Source organism: Euprymna scolopes, chromosome 7 (genome assembly GCF_053919585.1).
Source record: "Euprymna scolopes isolate OS-2025 chromosome 7, ASM5391958v1, whole genome shotgun sequence".
Lineage (NCBI taxonomy): Eukaryota > Metazoa > Mollusca > Cephalopoda > Sepiida > Sepiolidae > Euprymna > Euprymna scolopes.
Window position 1 is genome coordinate 154,829,903 of NC_136488.1, and position 23,027 is coordinate 154,852,929.

The 23,027-nt window shown below is 31.0% G+C and overlaps 2 protein-coding genes across 3 annotated transcripts in view; one reads left to right on the forward strand and one right to left on the reverse strand.

The window, feature by feature from the left end:
• LOC145280075 (dyslexia-associated protein KIAA0319-like protein) overlaps positions 1-23,027 on the forward strand; it is a 572,614-nt gene that overhangs the window by 490,716 nt on the left and 58,871 nt on the right. For both annotated transcript variants that reach the window (XM_080131771.1, XM_080131772.1), the window contains exons 6-8: positions 13,308-13,408; positions 18,033-18,120; positions 21,159-21,248. In XM_080131771.1, the coding sequence (XP_079987897.1) occupies positions 13,308-13,408; positions 18,033-18,120; positions 21,159-21,248 (279 nt within the window). The remainder of the gene's footprint in view (positions 1-13,307; positions 13,409-18,032; positions 18,121-21,158; positions 21,249-23,027) is intronic.
• The window catches only part of LOC145280076 (uncharacterized), a 112,106-nt gene continuing 97,990 nt past the window's right edge, over positions 8,912-23,027 (reverse strand). The window contains exon 7 of the mRNA XM_080131774.1: positions 8,912-8,984. Coding sequence (XP_079987900.1) covers positions 8,927-8,984 — 58 coding nt within the window. The 3' untranslated portion in view covers positions 8,912-8,926. The remainder of the gene's footprint in view (positions 8,985-23,027) is intronic.

A 23,027-nucleotide genomic window follows, 5' to 3' on the forward strand; every position in this document is an offset into this window, starting at 1 on the left:
TTATTTAGAAGTTTTCTTATACTCCCTAGATTATAATAATTATTTAGAAGTTTTCTTATACTCCCTAGATTATAATAATTATTTAGAAGTTTTCTTATACTCCCTAGATTATAATAATTATTTAGAAGTTTTCTTATACTCCCTAGATTATAATAATTTAGAAGTTTTCTTATACTCCCTAGATTATAATAATTATTTAGAAGTTTTCTTATACTCCCTAGATTATAACAATTATTTAGAAGTTTTCTTATACTCCCTAGATTATAATAATTATTTAGAAGTTTTCTTATACTCCCTAGATTATAATAATTTAGAGGTTTTCTTATACTCCCTAGATTATAATAATTATTTGGAAGTTTTCTTATACTCCCTAGATTATAATAATTATTTAGAAGTTTTCTTATACTCCCTAGATTATAATAATTATTTAGAAGTTTTCTTATACTCCCTAGATTATAATAATTATTTAGAAGTTTTCTTATACTCCCTAGATTATAATAATTATTTGGAAGTTTTCTTATACTCCCTAGATTATAATAATTATTTAGAAGTTTTCTTATACTCCCTAGATTATAATAATTATTTAGAAGTTTTCTTATACTCCCTAGATTATAATAATTATTTAGAAGTTTTCTTATACTCCCTAGATTATAATAATTATTTGGAAGTTTTCTTATACTCCCTAGATTATAATAATAATTTAGAAGTTTTCTTATACTCCCTAGATTATAATAATTATGTAGAAGTTTTCTTATACTCCCTAGATTATAATAATTATTTAGATGTTTTCTTATACTCCCTAGATTATAATAATTTAGAAGTTTTCTTATACTCCCTAGATTATAATAATTATTTAGAAGTTTTCTTATACTCCCTAGATTATAATAATTATTTAGAAGTTTTCTTATACTCCCTAGATTATAATAATTATTTAGAAGTTTTCTTATACTCCCTAGATTATAATATCTCCGATTTGCGAACGAACGTTGTCTCTCTGCATTTATTTTGATAGACTTTTAAAAAATTGCCTCTATTCCGTCCTTTCACGTGTTTGTTCGTCTTTTTCTTATAAATAAAGCCATACTAATCGGAGCAAAGTAGGTTGCCAGGCTTTTCTGCCAGGTACATCTTGAAAGCAATTAGCTTTGATCAATGTGGGGGAACCCCTTCATATCAGACAATTGCTATTCATTTCGGGGGAGCTTGGTTTTCCCAACATCATGAGGAAGCAAATAAATGAAATGGCGGAAAGCTTAACTGATTTGTTTTTCCAGATGCCAAACAAAGTAACATGTTATATCCACATATGTTTGTTGAACAGCAGTAAAGTTTTAGACATCCATGAGCTTTCTTTTTTTCTTTTTTTTTTTTTCATGGGGTGGGGTTCACTCTGTACTAATTTTACATTTAATGCTCATAGATTAAAACTATTGGTTAGAAACGCACCAAATTTGGTATGGAATGCCCTTGGCTTTTAAATGTATGTCCTAAAATAAAATCGGTTTACAAAATTTAGGGCCATTTATCATTCAAACAATATTGTGTTTGAATATATGGTTAAGTGGCAGTTTAGTCAATTTAGAACTGTTTTAAAGCTTCACCGCTCACTCATTTTCGACCAAATTTTAAACGATTATTACAGTTCAGCTGTATTGTGAAAAAAAAAAATTGCAGTTTTCGTTCAGTAAAACAAGTTATGATTAATTTACTGGTTCAAAATCGTAAAAAAATGTCAGATGGTAAGCAATATTTGTTATGGCTGGTTTCCATAGCAACTACGTCGCTTCAACGGCTACTGTTGCTACTAATTTACTGTTGTTGCGAAAAGAGAAGTAACAAGTGAAATAGAATGGCAGCATGAAAGGGAGATAATTAGGGGGATTTTATTGAAAGTAGACGAGTGCCATACATTGTTATTACATATGTGTATGTTATGTTTATGTGGTAAAAAAAAATAAGACTGAAATTAAACAAAGAACAAGTAAATTTTCTGGAAGCCTGAAAAAATCATGGATTACATAGAAAAATGCGAGCATGAAAAGTAATATGGTTAAGCTTAAACATGGACAAGTAAAGGACTAGTTAAAACTGGAAAAGAGAAGGACAAAATATTCTAATAAAAAAAATAATAAATTTATAATTTAAAATATTGCAGCATTAAGAATTATTTTTAATTCAATTTCTAACATTATATAATCAATTCTTAATGCTGCAACATTTTAAGTTATAAATTTATATTTTTTACTAGAATATCTTATCCTTTTCTTTTCCAGTTTTAACAACAAGTCCTTTATTTTTCCATGTTTAAGCTTAACCATATTACTTTTCATGCTCGCATTTTTCTATGTAATTATATATATTTTATATCATACTAACGGGGGGGGGGGTACCCGGCGTTGCCCAAGTATTTGGAGGTGTGTGTGTTCGGGCGGGGGTGGAGGGTGTTAATCAAAACATAAGAATAAGCGAAGTAAAAAAAAAAAGTAAACTACAAAAACTAAAGAAAACAGAAAAACGAACATTAAAACTTCTTTTAAAAATCTGAAAAATAAAGCGGGGGTGGGGTGCTCGGGCGCTGGGGGGTAATCAAAACATAAGAATAAGCGAAGTAAATATTTTTAAATATTAAATAAAAATTTGAAAATCGAAAAAAACACAAAAAAACTAACGTAAGGCAAACGAACGATGTTAAATGTAAAAATCGGAAAAACGAAAACATAAAAGAAAACAGAAAAACAAACGTTAAAACTTTAAAAAATCTGAAAAATAAAAACCAAAAAAAAAAAAAAACACGTGAAAAATGGCTTAAATAAGCCTGTTTCAATATTAAAATTTTAAAAATCAGTGGGTACCCGGCGTTGGCCGGGTGTTTTTGGGTGTGTGTGGTCGTTGATGGCGAGGGGTGTTAATGAAAACCTAAGAATAAGTGAAGTAAAAAAAAAAAAGAACAGAAAAACGAACATTACGTGAAAAATGGCTTAAATAACCCTGCTTCAATATTAAAATTTAAAAAATCAAAAAAAAAAAAAAAAGACATCTCACACCACGATTCTAACCCAAAACCTTTAGATAATGACCCAGCGCTCTAACCAACTGACCTAACACGAAGTACACAAAATTAGCTCATTTTTTTAAAATCTTTAAACTAAATCAGGTTACGACGTCGTATGACGCATGCGTAGAAGCAAATTCATCGCAGGAGGAGGTTTTTGCTGACCCCCCCCCCCCTGTAGAAAAGTGCTGATTTCAGGGTGAAAAAGTTAACGTTTTTGTCCAATTTTTCGATATTTGTCGGGCGAAGGATGGGGATTTCATATGATACCAAATTTGTGAATTTTTGTTCTGTCTGTCGAAAGTTTTTAGCAGACATACAAACACACATACACACATTTTCGCTTTTATATATATAGATAGGAGTTGATTATAGAAGAAGATAGAAGAAGAAGATATAGACAAAATATAGACATATTTTTCTTTTCATATTCATTCTTTTGGAGGTAAACAAAATTAGTCAGCATGGGGTGGGTTGATATTTAGAGCAATTTCTTTTAATGTTATTAGGTAATAAATTGTCAATGATTTTTTTTTTCTAAAGGAAGTAAGAGAAGAGTTATATGGAGGGGGGGAGAGAAGTTTTAAAAGAAAGATGTTACACTTTTTAACTATTCTATTTTGTTTATGCTCCTGGGTAACACCGGACAACCAGGCTGGTAACATTTTGTACTCGTTTTGATAACAAAAATCATTACTATAATTTTCTCTCAGAATAAAAGAATTGCATTTCTTTCTGATTACTTTTCTTTCTTTAAATTTCCAATCAGGTAAAAATTTTAATTTTACTTGTTTCCGACCTGCTGACAACAGATGGTTAAAAAGTCATTTTTTTAATTGTTAACTTGCACTGCACGTACGTGCACATGCATTTTTATTGATTATGTTTCCTTTGCTAAATGAACGCACTTAATGACTGATATTTGTGTTAATAAGCAGTTTAGAGTTAGATGACAGGTTTGATTTTAAACACGTATCGATGATTCAGGCACAAAGTTAAACATTAATTTCTTGTTTTTTTTTTCTTTTTTTGCATTTTGTTCTTTTTTTTTTGCGTTAATATATATTTTTTTCATTGTAATTATCATGTGACTATTTTCTATTTGTTTGCTAGTTTTAACTACTGGTTAGCGATTCAAAAAAAAAAAGTTTTCATTCAGCATGTGGCCTGTAGGAATATGTTGACGATAACGCGGTCCATGTTCTCTTAATATACCTAAAACAGCATTCATGGTTTCTATTCAGTTGCAAGAAACAATGGATACCCACTATAAGAGTGTGCATATAACTGTAAAACAAGTATTGTGCAATGTCCAACCACACGTCTTGAGTCAGCACTGCCTTATTCAAGTGTCAAAAGGTTCAGAACGACTGGAAACAATGCTGAGATGAGCCGAGAGCACATACAGCACCTGATGTTCCCCAACGGTCACCAATTTTATTACTGGCCTGGCTCAGTGTCGCTTAACTTTGGTGATCTAATGGAAACCGGTGGGTCAACGTGATTATGCTGTGTAAAACAATAAGAAACAAATGATAAACTTTGAGCGTCATGATATTTTTGAAAGTTTTCGTTTGTAAGTGACAGTTGAATTCAAAGTAAAGAATTGCCAGTTCTTAAATGGGATCGATTAAAAAGTTGTTAGTTGAAGAAAATGAAAGCCAAGACTTGATTAAATGATAAGAAACAGAAATAGATATTTTGGGAAGATCAAAACATCCTATTTTTATATTCATTTATTTTTTTTAAGAATATTCTTCAAAAGTTTGTATTATACCCCCTTTCTCCTCCTCCTCTCCCACTCTATTGATTTGGAAGTATTATTTTTCTTTTTAACTTGGTGAGCTGCATAGCTTTACGTTTTGGGATTTTTTTTTTAAATTGACATTGTTATTCAAAAGGCTGAAGGTCTTTTATTTATTTATTTTACTTCTTCTCAAGTATCATATTTGACAGTATATAAGAACTATTACCACCATCCCCTCCCCCAAAAATGGCTCACAAAATAATGCCTTTAATCTCTTGTACAGAGTTGATGTAGTTGGTACCAGCTGAGATATCTGTATTCACAGAATTTTCCAAACTTCCCTCCTCAACTTGTCAATTCAAAAGGAAAAATGTGAGCCAAATAATTAAAATCAATAAAAATTTTGAATAAGACCAATTATAATATCAAGAACATAAGTCAATCATGTAACTGTATACTTCTGCTTGACAATGTAAGGATGAGCCAAAGTCTTATCAAGGTTTACTTCTTCATATTGTATGAAATATTCCCAAAATGACAAGAAAATGTTGATGACTCAAAAACTATTTATCTTATCAGGTTGATAGTGATTACTGTTACCAAAGAGCATTAGATCCATGCATCAAATTTCGAAAAATCGGAAGTTAAAATTCTGCCCAAATTTCAACAGGGATCAAACTTTTAGGGTCAATGCCATTTAAGATGTCAGACTTCATTAGCTAAAATATGGGCCAAGTAGTGAGAATCTCATCAGTGGTCCTGCTGATTTAACATCATGGGCGGCCATGCCTCTCCAAATTGTAGAGCCATGGAAATCTCGGGAAAACAAATAAAATATTTTCCTGTTACTTTCCGTCTCGATTCAGGGGTGCATCTCCCCCAGCGAGTTAAACGTGCCCCCAGATACAAACCTGTAAATTCCTACGACTCCGTATGGTACATGCAGCACCTAACCTTCCTAAATAGTCATCCATCTGGTACTGGCCAAGCTCATTGTTGCTTAACTATGGTGATCTGGCAAGAACCGCTGTGTCAATATGATTGTGCCGTAGTGAGAATCTACTATGAACAAAACCGAAGTCATTTAATTAATTGGAATGTTTGAGATGAGTTTAATTTATTTATTTATTGCGGACTATTATCTCATCACCATGAAACAAAAGTTATCCCGTTTTCTTTGATCAATCATTTAGATATCCTAAATATACGAACGTTATAAGTTGGATCATGGCCAATATTATGACCCAAGTTTGATGACTTAGTTTTTTTTTTACACATCCGGGCACTTAGTTACTTTGCTGTTTCTATCTTTAAATAAACAATTACTAATATTATTAAATTGGTCGCAAGCTGTCAGGTCCTGATACATTCACATGTTAACAGAATTAAATAATTTTATTAAAACTTTGAACGAATACAAAACGAAAATGAATTAAATAATCACAACAGTTGCTTCAAATTTAAATAAATTAATTGGCACTTGTGTGTTAGAACCTGCACTTGCATTGGTGTCGATAAATGCAGGTTCTGCAACACATAAGTAGAGAATGTGAACCATCTGACATTCACTTATGGGGTTCTGCTGGGGAATGGCTACTATACAATGTGTAAATATCCCCACTGGACCATCTGTAAAATGTTGAATATCGAATACAGGAGCAAGTCTTGGGAACATGTACCTGGAATAATAGTTGGAAATAAGTCGTACAGCATCCACTATGACTATGCAATTCCTACAACTATGTTCCTCGAAAACGAAGCTATTAAACCTGATATAATGATATGAGACAATAATAAGAAAGAAGCAACCTTAGTAGAAGTTAGTGTCCCTAATAATGCTGGTTTAAACAGAGCTGAGTAGAAGATAATGAAATACCAAGGTTTCATGTACGATATGAAAAGAAACTGGAGTCTGAGGAAGATCTCCATCATCCCACTAATTATAGGAGCAACCGGACTCATGAAAAAGAATTTAAAAAAACTACTTGGCAAATATACCCAGTGAATAAAGTGCAAGAGAGATTGAAACAATTACACTTTAAGAGACGGTTAGAATTTTGAAAAGATCTCTCGTTTGGTTGATATAAGGCAGTGAGTGGATATCTGGCATCCAGTAGAGTGACTCATCCCCGGTTAAAAGACAATAAGAAACTTGAAAAAGAAAATGTTAGATTACCTCTTAATTAACCAAATTAAAAAACGGACGTTTATGTTAGTTATTTTTTCTTATTCATACTCACTCTGAACAAGGCATGTTGCCACTGAAATGTAAGGAGCTACTGTAAATTAGAGACCATTCCTATAGAGACACTAAAACATTTGCGACATAACGGCTACGTTACAATACATGTTGGACCTGAATTAATAAATATTTCCAAAATTTCAATTTTTTTGGCGTATTTAAAGAGTTATTAAGGGTACATGTAGACACAACCTCTCATTGGAAAATTCAAATATTTCATATTTACATTAAATTTGATTCATAGTCATTAGACACCAATTAATCAAAATTCCCTTAACTTCAGTTCCTTAAGAATCCTTAAGTCCTACATTTTAGACCTTTCCTGGAATCAGAAATTAAGCACTCTAGACATGAGGTATAGTAACATATATTGATGTTGATCTTCATCAGAGGTTTAAGGTCATGTAAAATTGTTGCGTTAAGTGGAATTAATTTTTACTTCTTCTACAATTTGTGTTCACAGTGCATTGGTAAAGTGTTTGACTGGTAATTGATAGGTTGCTAGTTCGAATCCAACCAGGGTTTTTTTTTTTTCTTTTTCATTATTGTTTACCATTTTTGAGTCGAACACTCAAATTCTCTCACTTTCCTTCCATCACTACTTCCTTTAACCCTCTTCTTCACCTCTCTTTCTATGTCGACGAAATGAGACAGTAAGGATATAGACGGGGAAAGAGCTATATAAAATGAGCAGAAAAGGATCAAATTGTAATTTTGTCTCTCAATTTTTTTAATTTTAATTTTTTTTTTTTTTTTTACTTAACTAGCTTTGCAAACTCGCTTCTTTCTGATTCAAACAATCTAAGTCAAGCTCAATGTGTGACCCAACGGGTCAATTTTTTTATATGCATAATTTCAATCATTTATCTTAAAACTAGAAAAAAATCTCAGTTGGAGCTATCAGTACGATTTTTTTTTTAAATTGCAGAGAAAAGAAAAAGCTCAATAGTTGTTCATACAATAAAATAGAGCTTAATATGAGTATATGGCTTTAAATTTTCATTTAAATCACGTTTAAAAAGTAGAAAACATTACTCCTGAAATTTGATTTAAATGTCATTTTAAATCCGCATACACATGCTTGATTAATTACATCAAGTCTGAGACTATAAGTTGTTAGCGAGGTAGACATGTTTATGATATTTTTCAAATGAAAGTACGTGAAATGAAAGATGACTATATATTCGTTTGTAGATTTATGCCTGTCAATATCAAAATTATACCAACCCGTTGCATGATATACATCTTTTGAGTTGATGTCATATTAGTAAAAGGAAAGCTGAGATAAGTGGGGAAAGGGTAGGGAGATGTCCGGAATTTTTTTTTTTTTTTCATGAAAATTTTTTACATTTATTTTATAAATTTTAAAAAGTTAATATTCGGTTTATTAGAACTATGAAAGAAAAAAAAGATGATGTCATTTTCATGGTTTTATATTTATAGGCTCTCTAGCACATCTGTTATAACAACAAAACACATTTTCATGGTTTTATAGTTATAGGCTCTCACCTTGTGTTTATAGGGACTTTAGCAAATCTGTTATAACAACAATGCACATTGTGTATGTCTTTATGCATTGGCAGCTCTAGACTGCAGCGATTCTATACTGCTTTCCAGATATTTTATCCTGAAATATACAAAGATTTAAAAAAAAAAAAAAATTTACATTACAGAACCTTCAGATATGTCTGTTACATTATTTATTAGAACTATGAAAGAAAAAAAAGATGATGTCATTTTCATGGTTTTATATTTATAGGCTCTCTAGCACATCTGTTATAACAACAAAACACATTTTCATGGTTTTATAGTTATAGGCTCTCACCTTGTGTTTATAGGGACTTTAGCAAATCTGTTATAACAACAATGCACATTGTGTATGTCTTTATGCATTGGCAGCTCTAGACTGCAGCGATTCTATACTGCTTTCCAGATATTTTATCCTGAAATATACAAAGATTTAAAAAAAAAAAAAATTTACATTACAGAACCTTCAGATATGTCTGTTACAGATATGGGGTTATTATTGATTCATATTGAGGAGGTTTTCATTTACCTGCCATAGATGTGTACAATAAGGTGACACAATGATGGAAATATTGTTAGTTTTTTTTATTATTTCGTATTGGAAACATCAGAATTGCATCAAGTCTAAAATTATTTTCATGTTGGATAAAAAAAAAAAAAATGCAAAAATTGTTGTTTTATTTATGCAATGTTTAATTTTATTACCAAACTCCATTTCTGGTCTACCATCACATGGAAATATATATATATTTTTATCTGAAAGTATTTGCAAGAATGTTGTCTACGTTGGTAGACAATTTCACGTTCGAATATTTGAACAAATCTTATAAGTACTTTTTTCCCATCATATATAATTCTTTTATTTACCACTTTCAACTAAAGAAAGAATCTATCAGGCATATGTGATGTATGGAAGCGAGACCTATCCAGTGAGGGTTGAGGACATGCCTTGCATGGAGAGAAATGATATGAGAATGACACTATGGATGTGCAATGTGAGTCTTAAAGATGGGCGTAGATCTTGTGATTTCAGATGAAGATTAAATTTGGACTGTATAGAGAAATGTGTGCAGAAAATGGGATTTTGATATGGTCACATTGAAATAATGGATGTGACTTCTTGGGTAAGACATAGAACAGTTGAGGTAGAAGGGTGCGTTCATAGTGGAGAACTTATAGAAAAACTTGGAAGGAAGTGAAAAAGATGGATTTGAAAGAAAAAAGGTATAAATAACGACCTGGCCAGAGATAGGTTATTTTGGAAATCAATTTCTAAAAGCAAGCATATAAAACGAACATTGAGTTATTTAAACTTTATATTTCAACTAGCCTGGGTGCCCAGCGTTGCCCGGGTGTTTTGAGGTGTGTGTTGAGCAAAAAAAAAAAATTGTAGCATGCAGGCAGACAGGCAGGCTTGAACCAGTGATGCAAAGGCGGAAAAGAAAGTGGTGTGTGTAAGCATGTTAGTTGAGTAAAAAAAAACAAAAAAAAAACGCTGCTACTATAACAACTTGTCAATGGCCGCGTGAGCGAAATTAGGCTGTTTTTTTTTTTTGTTTTTTTTTTTAATATTTAAACTAATTCAAGAAACAACGATCTTTGCACATGTGTGTTTGGCTAAATTGTCATGAAGGAATGATGTTTTGCTACCCCTCTTTGTAGAAAAGTGCCCAGTTGAAGGTGAAGGAATTAATGTTTTTGGCCAATTTTTCGATATTTGTCGTCTGAAGGGTCCAGCTTCAACATGACACTGATCTCGTGAAAATCCGTCATCTCTGTCGAAAGTTTTTCCGATACATAGATGTATACATGCATACAAACAGATAGGTGAGATTTATATTATAGATTAACCTGCTGAATTAAAAATTTTTTTTTTTTTCATCATGTAGATTGTCATAAATATTACATTCCGGATGATATAGCATTTGACTATTATTGCAAACTTTAATAGGACTCCATGGATAAATTTATCTTTAGTTGACCTTTGATAACTAAATATTGGGTTGGTGCAAGAATGTCGTTTTTTGACATATATATATATATATATATATATATATATATATCTGATAAAAAACATTATTTTTGCACCAACCTAATATTTTTTGTTCACTAGCCAAATAGAAAAGTTAAAAGCCAACCTCACGTGACTTTTGGAATATGACTTATTCATTTCATAACGAGTACTACATAATAAAGATTTTTCTGTATTTTTTTTTAATAAGTATCATTCTAAACATGCACCAAATTTTATGTTGAGACTTGAAGGTATAAACATTCAAATTTCAACAGATGTTTTTTAAACAGCCTTTGTTAAAAACAAAACAAGTATATTGCTTGCCTCTTATTGTTTTAATAATTTAACTTTTGCTCATTTTATTTTAAAAAAATAAATAAAGGTTCGAAAGATATTTTTCACTCATTAATAAGCTTTGGAACATTGACTGAAAAAAAACACAATCGTCAAAAGATAAGCATTTTTTTATTTCTAGTCACCACTTCACTCACAAATGGGATGGTTTCATTCGCAACGTAAAGCCCTGTTTAAAAATATGCAAATTACTACAGTCTAATTTGCATAATTGATGTCTGCCATCTTAGTTACTCAATTCAGCTATGGACTAATATATATATATATATATATATATATATATATATCTATATCTATATATATATATATATATATATATATATCACAGCAAAATTTCAATAGTTTTGACCTAAGATTTCAAACAACATTGCACAGTTCACCTCCTATCAGATCTACTTTGTTAAATTATGTACTAATCATGTGGGGAAAGGTATGAACTCTCATCCCCCCAGTTATTAATAAATGAATCTAAATATTGATATACCATAAAGCAGACCCAACCATACCAAACGTAAAGAGTGGCATGTGACAGTGTCATTGGATGTAACAATAATGATGTTGATGATGATGATGCATTGTTAAGAAAGTATTGATTTAATGCATACGCAATTATTTGTGGATATAATGAATTGATAAAGAAGAAATCTGTTTTTCTTCCATGATAATTTGTGTTAACACCAACAGGCATTAAAAGCATGCTGAAAAAGTTGACGTCTTGTATTATAAACATATCTTGAAAAGTGTCAGATGCTGACTTTTGGCAATTTGACATAGTCCATCTCAATGCGCCACTCTTGTTAAGAAAAACAAGTAACCTTATTTCTCGGGTGGTCAAGTTATTTGTGGCTCACCCGAAATATAGGCCAGATATTATGGGTTTCTTTGGATAGGAAAAACAAGATATGGATACGAATTCAAGTGCCCATTAATTGTTGTTTGGGAATTCAGTTATCCCCAAAAGATTACCAATTTATTCATTGTTTTAGTTATATGAAATAGCATTGGGGAAAAATCCTTGGTTATGCAAATGAGCCAAGAGGAGGAGGGACCCTCCCACGTGAGTGATGGTGAAAGTTAGACCTAATGGAAGGTGAAGGCAATGGATCCTCTTGTTTAGAGTGGCAGTCAGAGATACAGATTTGAGGAAAAGGAAGAAAGGGAAATTTTTTCAGAGCTTGAGAACTTAAGTAAAAGGAAAAATAACCTCGAGGACACACTCTATTTGACCGCCAGGGGGCCAACACCATGTAGAGAAAAAAAAAACTCTTGACTTAAGTCTCACTCGGTTTCAAGTCACTGAATCCATGCTGTGAAGAGACAAGTCCCCAGATTCAAGTTTGATCACCCCAACTTTACGAATAGAAGCTGCCAGTTCCATAGCATTTACATCCGAGGCAGAAACTTATGAATGATCATAGTTTTGTAACTTTCAGTAAATAATTTTCCTGTTATTGTTATACAATAAGTCCAGTTATCAACTTGTTATTCTTTCTTTTGGTTTAAAATGACCTACTTTCCAGTGACATCGATTTGAGAGACCAGGGCTCAATGGATTGCACACTTTATCAAAAGCAACGTGGGGAGAATGATAACCTGTCCGACCAGATTCTCTCATCAACCAGGACTCTCGTCGAAGAAACAGCCTAGTCTCAAAAGACCCAGTGGACAAATCTAGTAACATCACTTGCTGGGCGTTGTTTGGAGAGAAAGACGTATTATACTTAAATGCTGGTATTTTTGTAAAACAAACCAGACCTAAAGATTAATATGCTATACAACAAATCACATCAAAGCTGAAAGTGGATTATGCTATAATATAGATTAAACCAAGCACTAAATATTGAAATATGGCAAGAAAAAGTACCGTAAAACGTTGATATGCTGTAGAACTGACAAACCAAACTATAAGATAAATCCCCCCTGAAGCAAACAAACGAAGCTTTATATGCCGTAGAGAAAATAGTTGAACGCTTTAGATGAAAACCTCACAGATAAAAATTGGTGGGAGGTATGATTCTGTGAGTGTGAATCCTATTTAGAATTGCATCTCCTAATGATAAGACAATCACCAAAGTGCCCACAGATATCATTGAAGGGTGATAAAATAAAGACTGTTGGGTATGCACGACTAAAACTTGGTGGACAAGTCAAGAATATTACCAAATATAGAAATAATTGTGAATTTTGTTGAGGATGCTTTTTGTTTTGTTTTTTTCTTTAGAGGTCGGGGACACCATGTAAAACAAAAAAATTACATTGATTTTTTTTTTTGTTTCTAATGAAAAAAAATGTTCAGTTGGTATAAATTTTCTAATTCAATAAAACTTATTAATGCAGGCATGTTGCTCATCAATTATCTCTTAAATTGCAGGTGAAGAATATCATTACAAATGGTCTGTGATCCACTTTCCCGAGGGTGCAGAGAAGGGGTCAATGTCTGGTCCGGACAGCCCAACTTTCACTCTTAAAGATGTAAGTTTCTACTTTTTTTTTTAAATTTTGATACAATTTTTTTTTTCTTATGAATTGTGTAAAAATTTAAGTAAATTTGAAAAAATCTAGAATTTTTATTTTACTATAACTAAATCGTTACATCAAATTTATTTGGAATAAATGACTTTGACAATATTAAAATGCATGTATTAAATTTTAAATAATAAAAAAAAAGAAATGGAAAAAAATTTTGCAATTCTTTATAATTCTTGACTTGTTGACTTTCAAAGTATCTAATTCTGTTTTGTAAAATTTACCCGTATAAACTTTTGTTACACATTAGGAACTCTACTCAATGGTGATTAAGTTAGTGTAAATTTTGACAAGGGCCACACTTAGTCCATGTCATACTAACCCTGCTCTGCAAAACAATCGTTCCTAGAGACAGATGACAAAGTTGAAATAGGAGGTAGCATGCCAAATGATAGACAAATCAGGAGTCAAACAATGACTCTTTGTGGAGACTGTATAAATGAGACACTGCCAATAATGTAGAAAATTTGATAACCTAAGAAAAATGTTATTTCAATGTCTGTCCATGTGCGTTACTAATTTCAGTTAGGAAGTTAAGAACTAAATAATTAGCTGAGAGAACATTAGTCTCTCTCTTCTGAGTTAATTCTCTGTAAATATAACCTTGAAGAAAACTCTGAATGTCTCCCTGTATCTTCTTTCTTCGTGAAAAGAAGCTTATTTCTATAGCAACCACTAGACAAAATGGCGGCAAAGAAGTGGCAGCATCATACAAGTACCTATAAACACCCGCAGCTTTTGAATTTTTTTCAAATTGTACTTGAAGTGAAACAGTGGACATGTCGACAACCCAGCTACTACAACAATATTACAATTCGTAGACCGTACCCATCACTCACATCAGATTTATTGCTAAAGTTGATGGGGAAATAATTGGTTTATTCTACCGCTCCAGAAAGTATCACCCTTCTGGAACAATCTTCTACCTGTATAGGCGTAAAATACATCCTAAGGTAGAGTGCAGTTGTAACATCTAGAGAATTGCCGAGTCATAAAATGTTTAAATATATTTTAATTCATACAGATATTTTGTATTATTATTATAGAGCCAATTTTCTATTGATGATTATATTGTACCTGATTTCAAAAGATATAAACAAAATGACTTGTGTGTCATCAACTAGAATTGAAACCAAAACATTTAGCACTCCAGCCAAATTCCTTACTATTTGAACTATCGACAGATAGAAAGATGAGATTTAAAATTAAACTATTTCAATCTATGAATGAATTTGCGCATGCGCAAAAGTAACAAAACTGTTGGCAAGTTGAAATGAACATTTTGCATTTCAACTTGCCGACATGTTTCTATACACATTATTCATCCATCCATTCAAAGATTTTACTCGTTATAAACCATCCTTGGTGTATGATTACTATTTCCTGTTAATTTCAGTGTCTTGTGACCAATAGTTTAAGAATTTATTGATTAAATAAGTCACACGCACATACATGCAGCTGTTTTATTCTTATTTATATAGATATATCGTTTTTATACTCTTACTGCATCATATTGTATTGCTACTTGCATCAGTGTGGTCTGATAGAAGTTCCATACGATATGATTTATCAGGAACATTTTCTTCATCAGTATGAAAAAAAAAACAATGTATATTGTATCTATATATATAAAAGCGAAAATGTGTGTATGTTTGTATGTGTGTTTGTATGTCTTGTAAAAACTTTCGACACGGGTCACGGATTTTCACGAGATTGGTATCATTTTAAAGTTCCAACCTTCGCCCGACAAACATTAATTTCTTCACCCTAAAATCATCAATACCCCCCGCTAGTTAATAAATAAAGGTGGATCTGCATAGCTCATTCCAATGTTATGTCTTAATTTGTTTTAGTTAGTTTTAATCTTTGCATTATATTGCCTTCTATAAAGTACCTTTTACATGGAACATCAAACTTTATAGGAGTCACCAATAAAAATAGTTATTAATATTTTCAATCGCACATAACTGTGTTGCTTAGTCAATTGGAAAAGTAAATAACATCCTGCAAGTGGAGCGAAACTTAAGTTATTCCAAAAATAAGAGCCAGGCATGAAACAAAACACAAGATTGTATACATTTATCGTCATATTTAGTGATTTTTATGGCTGACTCATATTGAGACACTGGTTCCCTTCAGATTAATAGAATCACTTTTTTTTTTTTTTTTTTTTTTACACAGTGGTCACCACTTATCAAGGCCCGGAAGCCACTCAGGGATAAGGGTTATTGCAAGTACATCACGTTAGTGTGGAGATTTGATGAAGTGTTTACTTAAGGGGGCAGTTCATTAGGAATTTGCTAACGTTGGACTTAAACACATCCAAGTTGTAGTCAGGTGCGAAGCAGGCAGACGGAACAGAGTTCCACAGGCGCGCAGTCCTAAGAAAGAAGCTTTGTTCATGGAATCCACGTTTTGATTTAGGCACAGATAAAGAGTGGGGGAAATTTTTCACAGTGGATTCGGCTAGATGGGTGTTTTTCGTGAAAGATTGGCGAGGGGGGACCAGAGATTGAAGTTCAGACGAGCACCTGCCATGGAAATAACGATAAAACAAGGATAGGCTCGCAACGTCTCTTCTGTGGGAGAGAGGTTGCAAGGTAGAGAAAAGGGCACCCTCCACTAAACCACGAAGTCTATTTTCTACTCTGTTAAGGCAGGATAGGCTGTTTTTAGCAGTTCCTACCCAGATATGGCAACAGTATTCCATCCTTGGACGTACTTGACTTTCTCTAATACTCTTGGCAAAGATATGAAGTCATCTCTCCTACTACCAACTCTGGGTGAAATAGTAGACTAGACTCTCAAGCCTTGGTTGTGCAACTAGTCTAGGAGAACACAGCAAGGAACTAACTACTACCACAGCAAAAAAAAAAAAGCTTTGTATCTGAAACCAAATGAAATTTCCATGAGCAGAGTTTCTTTTCAAGAACTTATCTGTGAAACACAATACCATGTGATTGCTTCCTTGCTGACTACAAAATAGGTGTCTTCAAGTCTAATGTCAACAAATACTTGAGTTGTCCTCTTAAGTAATCAAATCTTACCCTTTACACCCATTATTTCCAGTCCTCTCATCGTATTGTTCTACATCCAACTGATGATATCATTAACTCTTATATTTGAGTAACCTTTTGGTTGTGATAATTGATAACTCGTATGTATATATATATATATATATATATATATATATATATAATTTTATATTTAGATTATATTTCAATTCATGGACTCTATTTTCATTTTTATTTCTGCAAACATTGCTTATAACCACAATTTCAAAGTTTCAATTTTATGCTAACTAGTAAGTTCTTTATCTTATTTTGCTAATTATTTCCTCTGAAGAGAAAATTATAAATTTCGGAAACTCTATAGAATAAGGAAAAAATATTTTATTATATTTCCTTGCGTTTGAACCTTTGGTGATTCAATACTGTAAATTCTTAGTCCTCATTTCAAAATTTGCCTGTGTATGTGTGTGTGTATATATATATATATACTAGCAGGGAAACCCAACGTTGCTCAAGATTAAATAAGCATCAATGAATGTTCTACATTCCAATATTTTTGTCATTGAAATCTGTGAAATCACCTATTTGTCAGTCAAATCGATTGGTTGCTTACTCTATCTGGGAACCCATGACTCCTTGCAGTGACTTAGTCACTGCCTTATAGTCTACATTGCACTGTAGAGAACCTACTATTGATTTTATGAAATTATTTTTATATAATGACTTGAATTAAAGTTTAAAATGCAAAAGTTAAGTATCAGGATTCAATTATTCTCTAAGCAAAATATTCATTTTGAACGCACTCCTATCTTATCAAAGAACCTACTGTTAATTTTATACACCGGGCCTTGTGTGGTGATAAAACTTTTTGAATGCACTTGTGATGTTAGGCTGTCTAAGGGTGTTAACTTTGATCAAAATTGGTCTGTTTCTTCTTTAATCAAATTTTTTTGATTATCGATTTTCAATACTTATTAGGAGCATTCTAATACAAGACCTATTTAAGAACACTCACAGGCACATAAAATACATTTGTGTGAAATTTCATAATCTGTTCCGCTATTTTGAAGTACATAAAACACAAACTTGTGCACACACACACAAAGTGCCTTTTATCTATATAAGTAGAAGACACATATATGTGTGTATGAAAGGAAGGAAGAAAGAAAATTTACAATCTCATTAACCCTTATCCCTGAGTGGCCTTTTGGTCTTTATAAATAACTCATTATTATATATTTATGAAAGGAAAAAAACATCCAAAGATATACCAATCTTTTTGAAATCTCTTTAGGGTTAATGATGTTAAGCACAACTGCTAATGTCCACAACTAAACAGAAAAAAGAGGATTGAATCTTTGTGGCCAGAAATCTTGCAAGGCGATTCTGTCGCCCCCTATTGGTAAAGGGCAGTAATCCATTCATATAACTCACAAAGTATTAGTCATTCATCAATGGATTTTTTTTTTTTTTTTTTTTTTTAACATGAACACACTATGGATCATGTCAGCACATTTAAATATCCAATAGAACACATATTTTTTTTCTATTTAAAACAGTTAACAACTGGTTTTTACACTCTGAAAGTTGCTGTCAGTGGAAAAAACAAAGCTGGAGAGGCGACTGTTAATATAACTGTGATCCCACGTAAGTAGTACTTGATTTTACTTTGGAATCAAAACATGCTGACCTTGATTTTTTTGTTGATCATTAAGTGAACAAATAATTGTATTGTGGCTTGTTTTGTATTATTGATATGTCATTATAAAATGCCCAAAATATGCAGAAAATATTACAAAGTAACAAATATTACAAAGTAACAAATATAAAAACTAGTGTAGAGATGATTAATCTGTATTAGGAATCGGAAATTTCAGAGCTTTTCAAGATATTAGCATTGTAAAAATTTGTCTGTTTTCCGATGCCAAAAACGATTCTTTTAATTTTTTGTTTGTTTCTTTTTGTTTGAAACTTAATTTTCCATTGCTGGTATTAATGATAAAATAAATATTTATTGATTAAAATCAATAAATATTTATTTTACTACCAATAAAACTAAAATCTATAGACACTCTCACAAGTGTAATCTTCCATTTGTGAAAATATATGTACATATTACGAGGGTTTTGATGGTAATTTGAAACTTTTAAAGAAATTTTTTTTAAATATTTAGAGATTTTCCAAAAATCAGAATCGGTAATTGTATCTGAATCGTGATTTAGAACAAAATCTGTAATTGTATCAGGATTGGGAAAATTTTTTTAATTATCCCATCACTAATAAAAACATTTGAAAATATAACTTATGTATGTACATATTACATGGGTTTTTGCAATAATCTAAAACTTAAAAAAAAAAACAAGAAAAAAACAACTCTACATCTAAATATGTAGAGGTTTTCAAAGAATCAAAATCGGTAATTCTGTCGCCTGTCAAAAGTTTAAGGCAAACATACATACATTTAAACAGACAGGTGAGATATATATATATATATATATATATATATATATATATATATATATATATATATATATATATATATATATATATATAATCTTATTTTAATGATTAATGGCCATCTTTGATTCCATATTGAAAAAGCACAATGTGGAGACCAAGAATATATTATTCCTTACTATTATAAAAAAAATGTTCTAAAAGAAAAATAAGAGAAGAATTTGCTCACATTTTATTGCTATGTCAAATTAAATGACTTTCATGCTTTTTTTCTACTTTGTGTGATTTTTTAATTGTGTGATTTTTTGTGTAATTTTTTAATTGTGTAATTTTCAGCATTTTATGAAAACAGGTTAGAGATAACGCTTCTTAAAATAGTTCAAGTAGAAACCTCTTCAATTTATTTAATGGTGAATTAATATATTAATTCTTTAATTATTGGTTCTTATATTTTGAACTTTTCTTCTGACAAAAAAAAATCAGTAAATATTAATATGTTATTGTATCGTATGTTATATATGTGTGTGTGTGGACGATCTTTATTTTCCTTATTGTGCAACATTGTATGTTCGATCTAATTGATTTGTTATTAACTAAGTATTACACTCTCTCTATCTTTTGATTCGCTGTATAATTGTGTAATGTGTTCACCATAATCATGATGTTGTGTTTTAACTTGGTGTCAATTCCATGTACTGATGAGACATGATATCTATAAAAATCCATATCGTCTCTGAAACGATCGTACAAAAAAAGATTTTATGTTGAATTCTTGGAGTGTATATAAATTTTCTTTTCATCAAATCAGTACAATAGTACACGTGGAACACAGTAATAGAAAAAATATAAGTATTCATCTGTATTATAAGTAAAATAATTAAAAACAATAAATCAACAAAAAATCACAATTGTGAACTGATTCTATACATTGGTCATTGATATATGTGCTCTGAAGTTGGAAATATATTTTCATTAAGCTTATTTGTAACAACTTGGACTATATTATAATTATTATGCTTTAAAAATAAATTTGTTATATAAATTCATGAAATACGTATATTTCGCTCAATGAAGATATATTTCCAACTTGAGTATATATACCAGTAATTTACATTTCAATGACCAAAGTATGGACTCCGTTCACAATTATGATTTTTATTGATTTATTATTTTTAATTATTTTACTTATAATATAAGTGAATGCTTATATTTTTCTATTATTGGCTTGCACGTGTTTCATTTTTACTGATGAAATATATATATATATATATATATATATATACACACACACACACAATATATATATATATATATATATATATATATATATATATATATACACACACACACAATATATATAATATTATTTGATAATGTAAGTGTATATACGTGATTATTCATTTTATGATATTTCTGTTTATAAAAAAAAACTTTTTTGGACATATGTTTATAACCATTGATAAACCCAGTTTTACATATTTTTTTCTGCAATAAACAAGCAGCAATTATGATTTTATACAATAGAAACGGCTGTCTAAAATAATAATATAATAATATATATATATATATATATATATATATAAACTAGTGTTGGGACGAGGAATCGGAAAAATTTGAGGGTATCCAATGGCAAAATGATTCTTTCAATTGTTTTTTTTTTAATTTTATTTTGTTTAAAGTAAAGTCTTCCATTCCTGGTAATAATGATAAAATAATAAATATTGATTTTTAAATTTCCAGTAAAGCTAAAATCGATAAATCCCTCTCCACAAATTTATTTTGATGTTTAGGAAAATATCTGCATATTTAACATGTTTTTTTTTTTTTTTTAACGAAAATCAGGGAAAAAAACAATCTTATAGTTAATATAATTAGAGATTTATGTAAAATTGTTGCCTTTAAACGCTGACTTCATTTTTTGACAATTGTTAAACATTCAATTTCGATATTAATTTATTTTTATTTCGGACTATTATTCTCATCTTTATTAGTTGTTGTTTTCATCTTTATTGGTTGTTGTTTTTCACGACGTTTCGGCCAACTATTCCTCTGGTCTTCATCAGGTGAAAAACAACAACCAATAAAGATGAAAACAACAACTAATAAAGATGAGAATAATAGTCCGAAATAAAAAATAAATTGATATATATAATGCTCATCTCAAAAATGAATTCCAATTAAGGAGTAATATATATTCAATTTCTATTTTCATATTTCTCTTCTTTCAGCAAAGAGAATCAACACACCTCCAGTTGCCATCATCAAACCAACCAGCTTAAAAGTCAAATTACCTAAATCTGCCATCTTGGACGGTTCAGGTAAGCGTTTTTTTATATACAGAGTTGATATTTATTTATTTATTTATTTATTTATTTTTTTTTTTTTAAGAATTCTATTTTTAAGAGTTCCTTTAACTTAGAAATATTCTAAATAATATAGCCAAAACAAGATTTGTCCAAGTCAAATGTTTCATTAAGAATCTTTTCTTTTTTTTTTCTGAATATAAAACTGATGTAACCTTGTTAATATTCATGGGCGTAGATAGAACACGATGGATCTAGAGGAGCAAAACTTTAACTAACAGTCCTGTTATTCTCAGTAGTTTCTGTGTCATCTGACAACAGCATAGTGTGACCAGGGAACAGTATGGTTATGTAGATGATCATATTCTTTGACAATGGAAAAGTGGAGAATTATAGTGAGATGGTGTCAACAAAATATTCATCCCTTTGGGGGAGTTAGTGTGAGGAAGGGCATTCATCCATAAAATATTTTGCTTCAAGCAAACTATGGCTGTTTTTACAGGCACCAAAAAGCAGACTTTTGTAAGCCATGGAAACCTGATTAGATAATTAGTGAATTATGAAAACAAAAATCTCTTCCGAAAGAATTAAAACTAAATGACTATTTTTTTTTTTTTTTTTTTTTTTGTATTTAAAAAAAAAAAAAGCAACAGTAATTTCATTTATCTCCTTTTACCCAAGATGCTGACTTTTTACTTGTGGGATAACTACTCATTAAAGCCAAAAGGACCACTTGAGGATAAGAGTTAATGAGATGGAAATGATTGCCAGTATCAAGATGAGGAACATTATAGAAGTACTAACAGTGATGAATGCTATGAACTGTATTTGGTCAACCTATAGCATTGGTTCCCAATCACTGTGCCATCGTAAATTAGTGTGCCACAAAGCAATAATAGCTAGAAACCATTTGATTTCATTTTGTTTAATAAAGACATTTAATTTCTTACTCATGATGACACTGCTCATTGGATGCCTTTTGAATTTCTGTTATGGAAGAATATTCAAGTCTATGTAAATAAAAGCCATCAAAATCTTACTGCAGTTCTCAACATTGTACCTATGTGAACTGAGATTTTCTTGCTTAAACAGCATTAAAAATTTTTAAAAATCTGAAAGGCTTAGAAATATTGAAGAAGTCTTATACCAGAGTGGCTTCCGGGCCTTGATAAGTGGTGACTACCTCCTTAAACAAATAAAAAAAAAAAAGAAAAGTTACGTGCGTCTTTCTCACCTTCATCCACATATTGCAGTAATAGTTAAGAAACACCAGGCATAGCTGTCTCACTAACATTCACCATTATTATTCTATACCAGATATTGAATAGAGGATATGTTGATTTATGTGAATAAAAATTCTCATTACATAATCTTTGGGTTTTTTTTATTATCTTATTGCTAAAAGGTTTTGAGTAGACAATATTTATTTTTTTGTGATAGGTGTGCTGCAAAAAATTTTAGGATTCGATCGTGTGCTGACATGGAAAAAAGGTTGATAACCACTGCCTTATAGGGAGGTCTAATAAGAATTTGTTCACGTACATTGAATTTGAACTCAATCAAGTTGTAATCAGCAGGGAAGCAGTTCCATGATAATGTGTTCCACAGACAGTAAACTTGCGTAAAGAAGCTCGGTTTATGAAAATTCCACCTGATGCTAGGCATATGAAGGGAAAAAGAATAAACTTGTTTCATTGTCATAGAAATAAGAGTTCTTGCTGTAAATGGCTTACATCCATAGCCTTGAACCCCTGGAGGGGCATAGGCCATCCACAACTTTTGTAGATGCTTTTT